We start from the raw sequence: 13,219 nt of genomic DNA, 5'->3' as shown, positions 1-13,219 counted from the left end.
GTAGTAGAGACATTGGTGAGCAGGGGGAACAAGTAGTAGGGACATTGGTGAGCTGGGGGAACAGGTAGTAGAGACATTGGTGAGCTGGGGAACAGGTAGTAGGGACATTAGTGAGCAGGGGGAACAGGTAGTAGGGACAGTGGTGAGCAGGGGAACAGGTAGTAGGGACATTGGTGAGCTGGGGAACAGTAGGTACATTGGTGAGCAGGGGGAACAGGTAGTAGAGACAGTGGTGAGCTGGGGGAACAGGTAGTAGAGACAGTGGTGAGCAGGGGGAACAGGTAGTAGAGACAGTGGTGAGCAGGGGAACAGGTAGTAGAGACAGTGGTGAGCAGGGGGAACAGGTAGTAGGGACATTGGTGAGCTGGGGGAACAGTAGGGACATTGGTGAGCAGGGGGAACAGGTAGTAGGGACAGTGGTGAGCTGGGGGAACAGTAGGGACATTGGTGAGCTGGGGGAATAGGTAGTAGAGACAGTGGTGAGCAGGGGAACAGGTAGTAGGGACATTGGTGAGCAGGGGGAACAGGTAGTAGGGACATTGGTGAGCTGGGGAACAGGTAGTAGAGACAGTGGTGAGCAGGGGGAACAGGTAGTAGGGACATTGGTGAGCTGGGGGAACAGGTAGTAGAGACAGTGGTGAGCAGGGGAACAGGTAGTAGGGACATTGGTGAGCTGGGGAACAGTAGGTACATTGGTGAGCAGGGGGAACAGGTAGTAGGGGAGCAGCTGGAATAGGCAAAACAGGTGAACAGGGGGAACAGATAAAAAGTCAGAAGAGTTAAAAGAGTGGGAAAATAGGTGAAACAGTGGGCACATGTGAAAGAGTGGTAAAATATGGTAAAAGTGGGAACAGGTCAAACAGAGGGCAGAAACAAAACAGGTGAACCAGGGTAGCAGGTGAGCCAGTGGGAACAGGGGAAACAGAGGGGCTCTCAGCTTACCTGAGAATAACACCTTGATGTAAAACTAGATCTAAAGTGGAGAATTCTACTGTTATTGATTGAGCTATTTTTCCATAGGTTGTGGCAAACTCAGGTCCTTTCTTGTTTGCCTGTGAAGGAAAAGCAGATCAAGAAAGTTAAAGACACCTGACTTGAGAGCCAAAAGGACAGGTGAAGTAGAGCATATCTGTTTTTTGTTGCCATTAAGAGCTCGTGTAACAAGTACAATGCCAGTTAGCCCTTTCTTTCCGAAATACGTTTAGATTATCATCAAGACTGGACATGGGATGGCATGGATTGATAGTACAGCACATGATGACTAACCCAAAAGTCTAGAGTTCAGATCCAGGGCTCATGCCTGTAGGTCATCCTGATTCCACCCAGCTCTGATGGGTACCTGACTCACATCAGGGAAGCTAGGCTGGGCATAGTGCTGACCACAATATCATAGAAACAGATGAACTCTACTTCATATGCCCCATGTGTCTTGGGCATGAACAAAAAAAAATGGTGATGTCTTGAGACCTCACATCATTTAAAATAAAGTTAAAAGGGTATCAAAGAGTGGATTACCTGCAAGAAGTGTATGGATAAAAGTGGATCATCTTCATCCACATAAGGTGAGTTTATGATGTTGATCAGCTCACCAGTGGTAACTGTTGACACAGGGAGAACTCCATTAAAACATGTTGTATATAAGCAACAAGAAACAAGGGGGTTAACAAATATGGACAAGGGAGGTAAGGGTGAACAGCAAAATATAAGAATTGAGTAGTTGCAGTAGTTTTTTATCTGAGAAAAGAAAAGACAGGTCAATATCTAATAATTTTAATTTTTGACTAAATTTTCATTCAATTAAATATAAGCACAGTTTGGAAAACTATAAAGCTCATGCGGAACAACAGAATAAACATGACAGATATCTTAACTATAGGCTTATCTAAAAAGTAGAAAAGAGTGTAGGGAGTAGGTAACAGGAGGATGTCAAAAAACAGCTAAACACACTATTAATAGGCTGCATTCAAGTTAGGAAAATAGTAGTATTTTATAAGTAAAACCTACTAAAACAAAGCCTCATTAAAAAAAAAAAAGACCTTAAACAACTTGCTTGTCTCTAAATAGACTTTAAAAAAAAGTAATTTTTACAACATCTAATTTACTTTGATTCCAACATGTAAATAAGTGAATGGTAAAATCTTCTTAAATGGACACCCACCTTCACATTTTTGTAACTGAGTTCGGATCCCTTCTGAGACTGTGTGACAAAGATAACATGTTAGTAGACATTTTGTTCTCAGATTTCAGAGTACGTTGACACAAAGAAAAGTTTCACTAAGTAGGACTTAATTAGTAGGACTACAATGCATGGAGAAAACTCAGAGAAAATTTTTACAGGTAAAAGAGTTGGATGTGTCCAGATCCTGGATTTTTATAAAAATAGGTTTAGGTTAAAAAAATAAAAACATGAAGTAAAAGTGTTACAAATAGATTGGTAATATATTACAGGTAAGTAAAAAATATTACAGGTAGAAAGGTGAGTCGAAATATTGCAGGTAGATAAGTAAGTAAAAAATGTTATAGGCAGTAAGGTAAGTAGAAATTTTGCAGATAGACAAGTATGCAAAAATGTTAAAGATATACAATTAAGTAAAAAGGTTACAAATAGACAGGTAAGTAGGCATGTTAAGGCAAGTAAAAATGTTACAGGAAAACAGGTGATAAACATGGTACATGTCAAAAGGTCTTAAGAATTGCAGTAATATAAAATGAGACAGGTTTAAAGTCAGGTGACTGTCAAATGGCCTAAAGTTACCTTTGTACTGCATGTGCTGCAGGTAAATACCACCTAGATAACCATCTACAGTCAGGTCAAAGGTGCGCGCCTTCATGTCCACTCCAATCTTGTTGACGGTCAGCTTCAGGAATGGGATGTCCTTTTCCTCCACTGTCTCCAGAATCTCAACGGAAATCTGGAGAGGTCAAGTAAGTTTTCTTTAATGGTCAAGTATAGACAGGTATCAACCAGATATCTGTCTTAAGCACCTGTGTAAAGCTAGCCAAAGTGGACACCTGGCACAATAGTGGGGTTGCTGAGGTAGAATAAGAAGGAGGAAATATTACATAATCAAAGTAAATTGAGGGAGTCGGCGTGGTCGAGTCGGTAAAGCTCATGGTTTCTAAACCGAAAAGTCTCGAGTTCGAACCCTCGGGTAGATGAGGCTCGTTAGCTGGGGACAGCAACTCTTCTAGGAGAGACAACTCCAAAATCAAACAACTGCTGCCTTGTAGTTTGTTCTTGGTTGAACAAAGGCTATGGAAGTAAATCCAAAAAGAAAAGCAGGCTGAAATCGGAGTCAATGGCCTCAATGGCGCATAACCAGTTGACACGTATCCTTAATTGTGATGGAGGCGTGGTCGAGTCTGCAAAAGCTCATGGTTGATAAATTCGAAAAAACCCTCTGGCAGATAAGGCACGATCCCTTCCAACACTAAAAATTAAGAACGAAGAAGAAGAAAGAAGAAAGTAAATTGAATGTATATACTAGACATAAAGGTTGTCCTAACAAAATAAATTGTTTTAAACATTTTCGGCCTATCCCACAGATGCTATCCAATACCAAAGGTCTCAAATTTAGTTCAATGGACAACCCATTTCTGTCTGGTACCTAACATGGTAGGGGAGAGTAAGGGTGGCGGGCAATGTTCCCTCTAAGGGGAAAAAGATCGTGTGCAATGTGCATTTTGTGTGCGCGGTGTTATAAAAGTCTTATATAAGGATACATGCATTGTACAAAATTACTGTGCGGCAATTAAAAACTGGCAGTTAAAAACTACTCCGTGTCCGCGCAGCTTAGAGGGAACATAAAATGTGTTATACAAGGGTCAAAGAAACAGGCAAACTTTACTTGATTTAACCGTTGGACCAATTTGGTCTGAAATAATTCTGTAATTAACTTTTAACTTGTCGCATTATTATTGCTGTAGCTTCAAATAGCAGGATTTTGGTTACTTACCTTTTTAGATAAAAAGTTGATACAAAAAATAAGGCTATGTTACTTACCTGTTAAGATTATAAAGCTAAAAAAGAAAAAGGCTATGTTACTTACCTGCTTAGCTTATGTAGTCTTATTAAAAATTTGGTTACGGCTACTAACTTGTGTAACATATATGCAAACAAGTCAATAACCCTAACCATTTTTTAAAAAGACTACTTCAGCTAAACAGTTCTATTGTAAAAAAGGTTAAAGTGGCTGACCTGTTTGAGCATGAAAGACAGCATAAGTTGAGTCTGGTTGGTGTACTCTGAACCTTGGTAAGTTCCCCTATCTCCCTGTACAAACACAAATAATAGAATCTTCTGTCAGACTGTCTCATCAAACATTTGCAGGCACGTTTTTATTTGAAATGAGAAATTTAGAGATTGTTGGTATTCAGCATGTTAGTGTCCAGCCAGGTATAGCCATTACTTGTGTGATAACCAACCAATTATAGCTATTGGCTGTAAGATGACCAGTCAATGACCAGCCAGTTATAGCCATTGGCTGTAAGATGACAAGTCAATGACCAGCCAGTTACAGCCATTGGCTCTAAGATGACCAGTCAATGACCAGCCAGTTACAGCCATTGGCTGTAAGATGACAAGTCAATGACCAGCCAGTTACAGCCATTGGCTCAAAGATGACCAGTGAGTGACCATTCAGGTACAGCCATTGGCTGTAAGATGACCAGTCAATGACCAGCCAGTTACAGCCATTGGCTCTAAGATGACCAGTGAGTGACCATTCAGGTACAGCCGTTGGCTCAAAGATAACCAGTTAGTGACCAGATAGATACAGCCATTGGCTGTAAGATGACCAGTCAATGACCTGCCAGTTACAGCCATTGGCTCTAAGATGACCAGTTAGTGACCAGATAGGTACAGCCATTGGCTCTAAGATGACCAGTTAGTGACCAGATAGGTACAGCCATTGGCTCTAAGATGACCTGTCAATTACCAGCCAGGTACAGCCATTGGCTCTAAGATGACCAGTGAGTGACCATTCAGGTACAGCCATTGGCTGTAAGATGACCAGTTAGTGACCATTCAGGTACAGCCATTGGCTCTAAGATGACCAGTTAGTGACCATTCAGGTACAGCCATTGGCTGTAAAATGACCAGTCAATGACCAGCCAGTTACAGCCATTGGCTCAAAGATGACCAGTTAGTGACCATTCAGGTACAGCCATTGGCTGTAAGATGACCAGTTAGTGACCAGCCAGTTATAGCCATTGGCTGTGTGATGACCAGTCAATGACCAGCCAGTTACAGCCATTGGCTCTAAGATGACCAGTCAATGACCAGCCAGGTACAGCCATTGGCTGTAAGATGACCAGTGAGTGACCAGCTAGGCAACTTACTCTCATGGAGGAGACACTGAGGTCCATGTCGTAAGGTGAGTCAACAACCACAGCATCATCAGCAGGAACAGTCGATTTCACCTGGAGAGAAAAAAAAAACATGGCACTAAACACCTGATAAATAATCCTACTAGTGGAAGCATATATATATTCATTCGCTGAAGTAAAGAAACATATGAAATTGAATGCATCAGCCCAATGGATTGCTAGGTCTAAAGAGGAACTTTACTAAGACTTAGTGTATGTCCATCTGTCATTTTTTTAATCCCTAATTGATATTCACCAAATAGTTTATTTTTTCACACTGGGAATCACCAATCTATCTCTAAGAGAGATTACACTTTTTAACTGATATCTATACTTCTCTCAATTCTTATAAATTAATCAATTGGTTTTTGAGACCATACATTTGTAGTCTGACACACAGACATACATAAAGACAGACGGCCAGACAGACTAAAAGAAAAAAGAATGAAATGCTAGAAAGAATACCTCAGACCCAGACTCTGGTAATGGAATACTGCTGGCTAGTTTCATGATGGCCAAGAGCTTGGTGTCAGACATATACACAGACATACATAAAGACAGACGGACAGACTAAAAGAAAAAAGAATGAAATGCTAGAAAAAATACCTCAGACCCAGACTCTGGTAATGGAATACTGCTGGCTAGTTTCATGATGGCCAAGAGCTAGTGTCAGACATATACACAGACATACATAAAGACAGACGGACAGACTAAAAGAAAAAAGAATGAAATGCTAGAAAAAATACCTCAGACCCAGACTCTGGTAATGGAATACTGCTGGCTAGTTTCATGATGGCCAAGAGCTTAGTGTCAGACATATACACAGACATACATAAAGACAGACGGACAGACTAAAAGAAAAAAGAATAAAATGCTAGAAAAAATACCTCAGACCCAGACTCTGGTAATGGAATACTGCTGGCTAGTTTCATGATGGCCAAGAGCTTAGTGTCAGACATATACACAGACATACATAAAGACAGACAGGCAGACAGACTAAAAGAAAAAAGAATGAAATGCTAGAAAAAATACCTCAGACCCAGACTCTGGTAATGGAATACTGCTGGCTAGTTTCATGATGGCCAAGAGCTTGGTGTCAGACATATACACAGACATACATAAAGACAGACGGACAGACTAAAAGAAAAAAGAATGAAATGCTAGAACAAATACCTCAGACCCAGACTCTGGTAATGGAATACTGCTGGCTAGTTTCATGATGGCCAAGAGCTTGGTGTCAGACATATACACAGACATACATAAAGACAGACGGACAGACTAAAAGAAAAAAGAATGAAATGCTAGAAAAAATACCTCAGACCCAGACTCTGGTAATGGAATACTGCTGGCTAGTTTCATGATGGCCAAGAGCTTAGTGTCAGACATATACACAGACATACATAAAGACAGACGGACAGACTAAAAGAAAAAAGAATAAAATGCTAGAAAAAATACCTCAGACCCAGACTCTGGTAATGGAATACTGCTGGCTAGTTTCATGATGGCCAAGAGCTTAGTGTCAGACATATACACAGACATACATAAAGACAGACGGGCAGACAGACTAAAAGAAAAAAGAATGAAATGCTAGAAAAAATACCTCAGACCCAGACTCTGGTAATGGAATAGGCCCTACTGCTGGCTAGTTTCATGATGGCCAAAAGTTTGGTGTCAGACATATACACAGACATACATAAAGACAGACGGACAGACTAAAAGAAAAAAGAATGAAATACTAGAAAGAATACCTCAGACCCAGACTCTGGTAATGGAATACTGCTGGCTAGTTTCATGATGGCCAAGAGCTTGGTGTCCGACATATACACAGACATACATAAAGACAGACGGACAGACTAAAAGAAAAAAGAATGAAATGCTAGAAAAAATACCTCAGACCCAGACTCTGGTAATGGAATACTGCTGGCTAGTTTCATGATGGCCAAGAGCTTGGTGTCCGACATATACACAGACATACATAAAGACAGACGGACAGACTAAAAGAAAAAAGAATGAAATGCTAGAAAAAATACCTCAGACCCAGACTCTGGTAATGGAATACTGCTGGCTAGTTTCATGATGGCCAAGAGCTTGGTGTCAGACATATACACAGACATACATAAAGACAGACAGGCAGACAGACTAAAAGAAAAAAGAATGAAATGCTAGAAAAAATACCTCAGACCCAGACTCTGGTAATGGAATACTGCTGGCTAGTTTCATGATGGCCAAGAGCTTAGAGTCAGACATATACACAGACATACATAAAGACAGACGGACAGACTAAAAGAAAAAAGAATGAAATGCTAGAAAAAATACCTCAGACCCAGACTCTGGTAATGGAATACTGCTGGCTAGTTTCATGATGGCCAAGAGTTTGGTGTCAGACATATACACAGACATACATAAAGACAGACGGCCAGACAGACTAAAAGAAAAAAGAATGAAATGCTAGAAAAAATACCTCAGACCCAGACTCTGGTAATGGAATACTGCTGGCTAGTTTCATGATGGCCAAGAGCTTGGTGTCAGACATATACACAGACATACATAAAGACAGACGGACAGACTAAAAGAAAAAAGAATGAAATGCTAGAAAAAATACCTCAGACCCAGACTCTGGTAATGGAATACTGCTGGCTAGTTTCATGATGGCCAAGAGCTTGGTGTCAGACATATACACAGACATACATAAAGACAGACGGACAGACTAAAAGAAAAAAGAATGAAATGCTAGAAAAAATACCTCAGACCCAGACTCTGGTAATGGAATACTGCTGGCTAGTTTCATGATGGCCAAGAGCTTAGTGTCAGACATATACACAGACATACATAAAGACAGACGGACAGACTAAAAGAAAAAAGAATAAAATGCTAGAAAAAATACCTCAGACCCAGACTCTGGTAATGGAATACTGCTGGCTAGTTTCATGATGGCCAAGAGCTTAGTGTCAGACATATACACAGACATACATAAAGACAGACAGGCAGACAGACTAAAAGAAAAAAGAATGAAATGCTAGAAAAAATACCTCAGACCCAGACTCTGGTAATGGAATACTGCTGGCTAGTTTCATGATGGCCAAGAGCTTGGTGTCAGACATATACACAGACATACATAAAGACAGACGGACAGACTAAAAGAAAAAAGAATGAAATGCTAGAAAAAATACCTCAGACCCAGACTCTGGTAATGGAATACTGCTGGCTAGTTTCATGATGGCCAAGAGCTTGGTGTCAGACATATACACAGACATACATAAAGACAGACGGACAGACTAAAAGAAAAAAGAATGAAATGCTAGAAAAAATACCTCAGACCCAGACTCTGGTAATGGAATACTGCTGGCTAGTTTCATGATGGCCAAGAGCTTAGTGTCAGACATATACACAGACATACATAAAGACAGACGGACAGACTAAAAGAAAAAAGAATAAAATGCTAGAAAAAATACCTCAGACCCAGACTCTGGTAATGGAATACTGCTGGCTAGTTTCATGATGGCCAAGAGCTTAGTGTCAGACATATACACAGACATACATAAAGACAGACGGGCAGACAGACTAAAAGAAAAAAGAATGAAATGCTAGAAAAAATACCTCAGACCCAGACTCTGGTAATGGAATACTGCTGGCTAGTTTCATGATGGCCAAAAGTTTGGTCATATACACAGACATACATAAAGACAGACGGACAGACTAAAAGAAAAAAGAATGAAATACTAGAAAGAATACCTCAGACCCAGACTCTGGTAATGGAATACTGCTGGCTAGTTTCATGATGGCCAAGAGCTTGGTGTCCGACATATACACAGACATACATAAAGACAGACGGACAGACTAAAAGAAAAAAGAATGAAATGCTAGAAAAAATACCTCAGACCCAGACTCTGGTAATGGAATACTGCTGGCTAGTTTCATGATGGCCAAGAGCTTGGTGTCAGACATATACACAGACATACATAAAGACAGACGGACAGACTAAAAGAAAAAAGAATGAAATGCTAGAAAAAATACCTCAGACCCAGACTCTGGTAATGGAATACTGCTGGCTAGTTTCATGATGGCCAAGAGTTTGGTGTCAGACATATACACAGACATACATAAAGACAGACGGCCAGACAGACTAAAAGAAAAAAGAATGAAATGCTAGAAAAAATACCTCAGACCCAGACTCTGGTAATGGAATACTGCTGGCTAGTTTCATGATGGCCAAGAGCTTGGTGTCAGACATATACACAGACATACATAAAGACAGACGGACAGACTAAAAGAAAAAAGAATGAAATGCTAGAAAAAATACCTCAGACCCAGACTCTGGTAATGGAATACTGCTGGCTAGTTTCATGATGGCCAAGAGCTTGGTGTCAGACATATACACAGACATACATAAAGACAGACGGACAGACTAAAAGAAAAAAGAATGAAATGCTAGAAAAAATACCTCAGACCCAGACTCTGGTAATGGAATACTGCTGGCTAGTTTCATGATGGCCAAGAGTTTGGTGTCAGACATATACACAGACAATAAGGGGAGTTCAGCACTAATGCGGATCCTGGAAGGAAAGAATTCACAGCATCAAACTGTAGTGCATCATTAGATTAGATACATTTATAATTTTTATATTCTGGTTACTTTGATTCAGTGTCAAAAAACTACTGTAGTGATCATTAGATTAGATATTTATAATTTTTATATTCTGGTTACTTTGTTTGATTCAGTGTCAAAAAACTACTGTAGTGCATCATTAGATTAGATACATTTATAATTTTTATATTCTGGTTACTTTGTTTCATTCAGTGTCAAAAATTATCAGGGTCAAGGATGATTGCCTCTTTTTAACTATGCACCAATTCAGACAAATCCCATTCTAACAATAATCTATTCTAGTAATTATCTGTTCTAGAAAATAGCATTCAGGCTATAGTTTTGACACCAACATCAGAAAACTGTACAATCAACTGCCAAGATACAAAAAAGTAATAGGCGTAAGTTACAATTATTCCCCAAAGTAATGGCTTTTAATACTATGGGTTACCTTGACCTAAAATTATCAGAGGGGTGTACAACTGACCCTAGTATATATTAACTAACCAGAATACATCAGTGAAATTTGAAAATTACATAATTTTTTTTCTAACCTTGACATACACACTCAGCATGGATAATCCAGTAGTAACTTACAAGTGTGATCAGAAGTAACTTACTTTGGAAGATTGGCATCGTTGTCAAAGATACATTTCTCCAGCAGCAGGCGCAGAGAGAGGGGTCGGAGGATGTACATGGGTGAATGTGGTGCCACGGACTCATCATGCCAGACATCACCTGGACAAACAGATACAAGGATTGGGATTGTGCGATATTTACCATAACATTGACCTTTATGAAGCAGTACAAGGAATGGGAATGTTTGAAATTTAACATTGAACTTTATGAACCAGTATAAGGAACGGCAATGTTTGAAATTAACCATAACATTGACCTTTATGAAGCAGTACAAGGAATGGGAATGTTTGAAAATTGCCATAACATTGACCTTTATGAAGCAGTACAAGGAATGGGAATGTTTGAAAATTGCCATAACATTGAACTTTATGAACCAGTATAAGGAATGGCAATGTTTGAAATTAACCATAAAATTGACCTTTATGAAGCAGTACAAGGAATGGGAATGTTTGAAATTAACCATAATATTGACCTTTATGAAGCAGTACAAGGAATGGCAATGTTTGAAATTAACCATAAAATTGACCTTTATGAAGCAGTACAAGGAATGGGAATGTTTGAAATTAACCATAACATTGACCTTTATGAAACAGTACAAGGAATGGGAATGTTTGAAATTAACCATAACTTTGACCTTTATGAAGCAGTACAAGGAATGGGAATGTTTTTGAAAACTACCATAACATTGACTTTTTGTAACAATAAGTGCATTTTAACTGCCATTTAACTTGACCTCCATGTAGAAATGAATGCATTTTATATGACCATAACCATACAAATGACTACAAGATTGAATAGCTAACAACCTTGACCTCAATGCTTAAATGAATTCATGTTTGGATTACCTGGCTGAAGGAAGAGGAGTTGAAGGTTGTCAAGGTTGATAATAAACTTGTCAAAGGCAAAGTTCACCATTTCTTCTGGGCTCATCTGTGGCGAGACATAAACAGAAAACTCTAGTCATTGAGTGCTTGCTAGAATAGAACTGTCCAAAAATATTTGTTTACAGAAAACACTAGTCATTGAGTGCTTGCTAGAATAGAACTGTCCAAAAATATTTGTTTACAGAAAACACTAGTCATTGAGTGCTTGCTAGAACAGAACTGTCCAAAAATATTTGTTTACAGAAAACACTAGTCATTGAGTGCTTGCTAGAACAGAACTGTCCAAAAATATTTGTTTACAAAACCAAAAACCAGTTTTTAAATGTGCTTAATTAAAAGAAATAAGCTATCATAGTACAAAAGTATTTAAAACTAAACTTCAAGTAACAGAAAATTTGAAACAATTGTGAAATTATTGTTTCTCAAATGGTAAAGAAGGTAAAGAAGTCCCACATATCTATCATTAATGTCAGTGCTGTTTAAAATGTATTTAAATACAACAAAGAAAGTTAAATTCTGGGTATAAAAAGTTATGGTGGGGTGGTCATTTAAATAGAACAAAGAAAGCAGAATTTGCTGTATAAGAAGCTATGGTGGGGTGGGGAAGAGGGGTATGATGGTGAGCAACTGTGTGATTTCATGAGGCTGACTGGTCACCTTCAACTGACCCTGGTTAAGAAGTATCTATGGTGGGGTGGGGAAGAGGGGTATGATGGTGAGCAACAGACCTGTTTGCCCTGTGTGATTTCATGAGGCTGACTGGTCACCTTCAACTGACCCAGGTTAAGAAGTATCTATGGTGGGGTGGGGAAGGGGGGTATCATAGTGAGCAACAGACCTGTTTGCCCTGTGTGATTTCATGAGGCTGACTGGTCACCTTCAACTGACCCAGGTTAAGAAGTATCATGTTGACATCCCTGGGGATAAGGCAAGTGTATCTTAGATGCTGTTTCTTTTTTTTTATACATTCATCTGTTTTAACTACTATTATCAATGTTTATATATTTTGTTTTAAACATTCAACTAGTTTTTTATTAGCCATATCATTGTAATGATGTAGCTTTTTAAATTATAATTAACGATGTAATAATATTGTTTTATAATTTTGCTCACTTCTTATTACCCTAATTTTTTTTTTAAATTTCATTTTATACATTTACTCATTTCTAAAAAATTATGTCTACCAATTAGGCCTATTGTAAAATAAAACTATATTTTGCTGCACATTTATTTCACTTCATCCTATATTACAAAATTTTTTTAAAGAAATATAGCACCTGCTTGGTTTACATTTGAACAAATAAATATAGTAAACAAGGTCACAAGTCTAAAAATACATGATTGGTAAAATGTTGATAAAACCCTTATAAAATGTTTCTTCACTCTGTGTTAGACTAGGTTGTAGCAACATGCGACAGCTACACTAGTACCTTCTAAAGTTTTGTTTCACATCTTTTACTTACTTTTTGATTTCCCCAGTCTCTGGCACTATAATATAGGAAGGCATCAAGTGTATGTCAATATCAGCATATTTTCTTTGATTGACCATGTACATGACACCAGCGGAAGTCTGTGCTTTGATGTCATCATACTTGGACATGGCTGCATTGGACAGTCTAAAAATCAAAAGTTAATCATTATCATTTGTTAGATGTAAAATTATATGCTTATGTTTTAAAGTTAAAAGTAACATTATGTTACTAAACAGCAGTAGTAAAATAAAAGAGAAAGTAAATTTAGCCTT

The 13,219-nt window shown here is 38.7% G+C and overlaps 1 protein-coding gene across 1 annotated transcript in view; it reads right to left on the bottom strand.

The window, feature by feature from the left end:
- The window catches only part of LOC131929450 (intermembrane lipid transfer protein VPS13A), a 120,391-nt gene that overhangs the window by 83,100 nt on the left and 24,072 nt on the right, over positions 1-13,219 (bottom strand). The window contains exons 21-52 of the mRNA XM_059285665.1: positions 12,939-13,091; positions 12,314-12,392; positions 11,437-11,521; positions 10,573-10,690; positions 9,809-9,920; positions 9,668-9,724; positions 9,527-9,583; positions 9,241-9,297; positions 8,820-8,876; positions 8,679-8,735; positions 8,538-8,594; positions 8,397-8,453; positions 8,252-8,308; positions 8,111-8,167; positions 7,970-8,026; positions 7,829-7,885; positions 7,543-7,599; positions 7,398-7,454; positions 6,823-6,879; positions 6,682-6,738; positions 6,541-6,597; positions 6,400-6,456; positions 6,255-6,311; positions 6,114-6,170; positions 5,974-6,030; positions 5,833-5,907; positions 5,341-5,421; positions 4,199-4,273; positions 2,756-2,912; positions 2,159-2,197; positions 1,516-1,598; positions 943-1,052 (exon numbers count right to left, since the gene is read on the bottom strand). Of these exons, the coding sequence (XP_059141648.1) occupies positions 943-1,052; positions 1,516-1,598; positions 2,159-2,197; positions 2,756-2,912; positions 4,199-4,273; positions 5,341-5,421; positions 5,833-5,907; positions 5,974-6,030; positions 6,114-6,170; positions 6,255-6,311; positions 6,400-6,456; positions 6,541-6,597; positions 6,682-6,738; positions 6,823-6,879; positions 7,398-7,454; positions 7,543-7,599; positions 7,829-7,885; positions 7,970-8,026; positions 8,111-8,167; positions 8,252-8,308; positions 8,397-8,453; positions 8,538-8,594; positions 8,679-8,735; positions 8,820-8,876; positions 9,241-9,297; positions 9,527-9,583; positions 9,668-9,724; positions 9,809-9,920; positions 10,573-10,690; positions 11,437-11,521; positions 12,314-12,392; positions 12,939-13,091 (2,307 nt within the window). The remainder of the gene's footprint in view (positions 1-942; positions 1,053-1,515; positions 1,599-2,158; positions 2,198-2,755; positions 2,913-4,198; positions 4,274-5,340; positions 5,422-5,832; positions 5,908-5,973; positions 6,031-6,113; positions 6,171-6,254; positions 6,312-6,399; positions 6,457-6,540; positions 6,598-6,681; positions 6,739-6,822; positions 6,880-7,397; positions 7,455-7,542; positions 7,600-7,828; positions 7,886-7,969; positions 8,027-8,110; positions 8,168-8,251; positions 8,309-8,396; positions 8,454-8,537; positions 8,595-8,678; positions 8,736-8,819; positions 8,877-9,240; positions 9,298-9,526; positions 9,584-9,667; positions 9,725-9,808; positions 9,921-10,572; positions 10,691-11,436; positions 11,522-12,313; positions 12,393-12,938; positions 13,092-13,219) is intronic.

This window comes from Physella acuta, unplaced genomic scaffold (assembly GCF_028476545.2).
Source record: "Physella acuta isolate Inbredline_101_S28 unplaced genomic scaffold, ASM2847654v3 ptg000094l, whole genome shotgun sequence".
Classification (NCBI taxonomy): Eukaryota; Metazoa; Mollusca; class Gastropoda; family Physidae; genus Physella; species Physella acuta.
The sequence above is the reverse complement of the archived record's forward strand: the minus strand, read 5'-3'. Positions and strand labels throughout refer to the sequence as shown.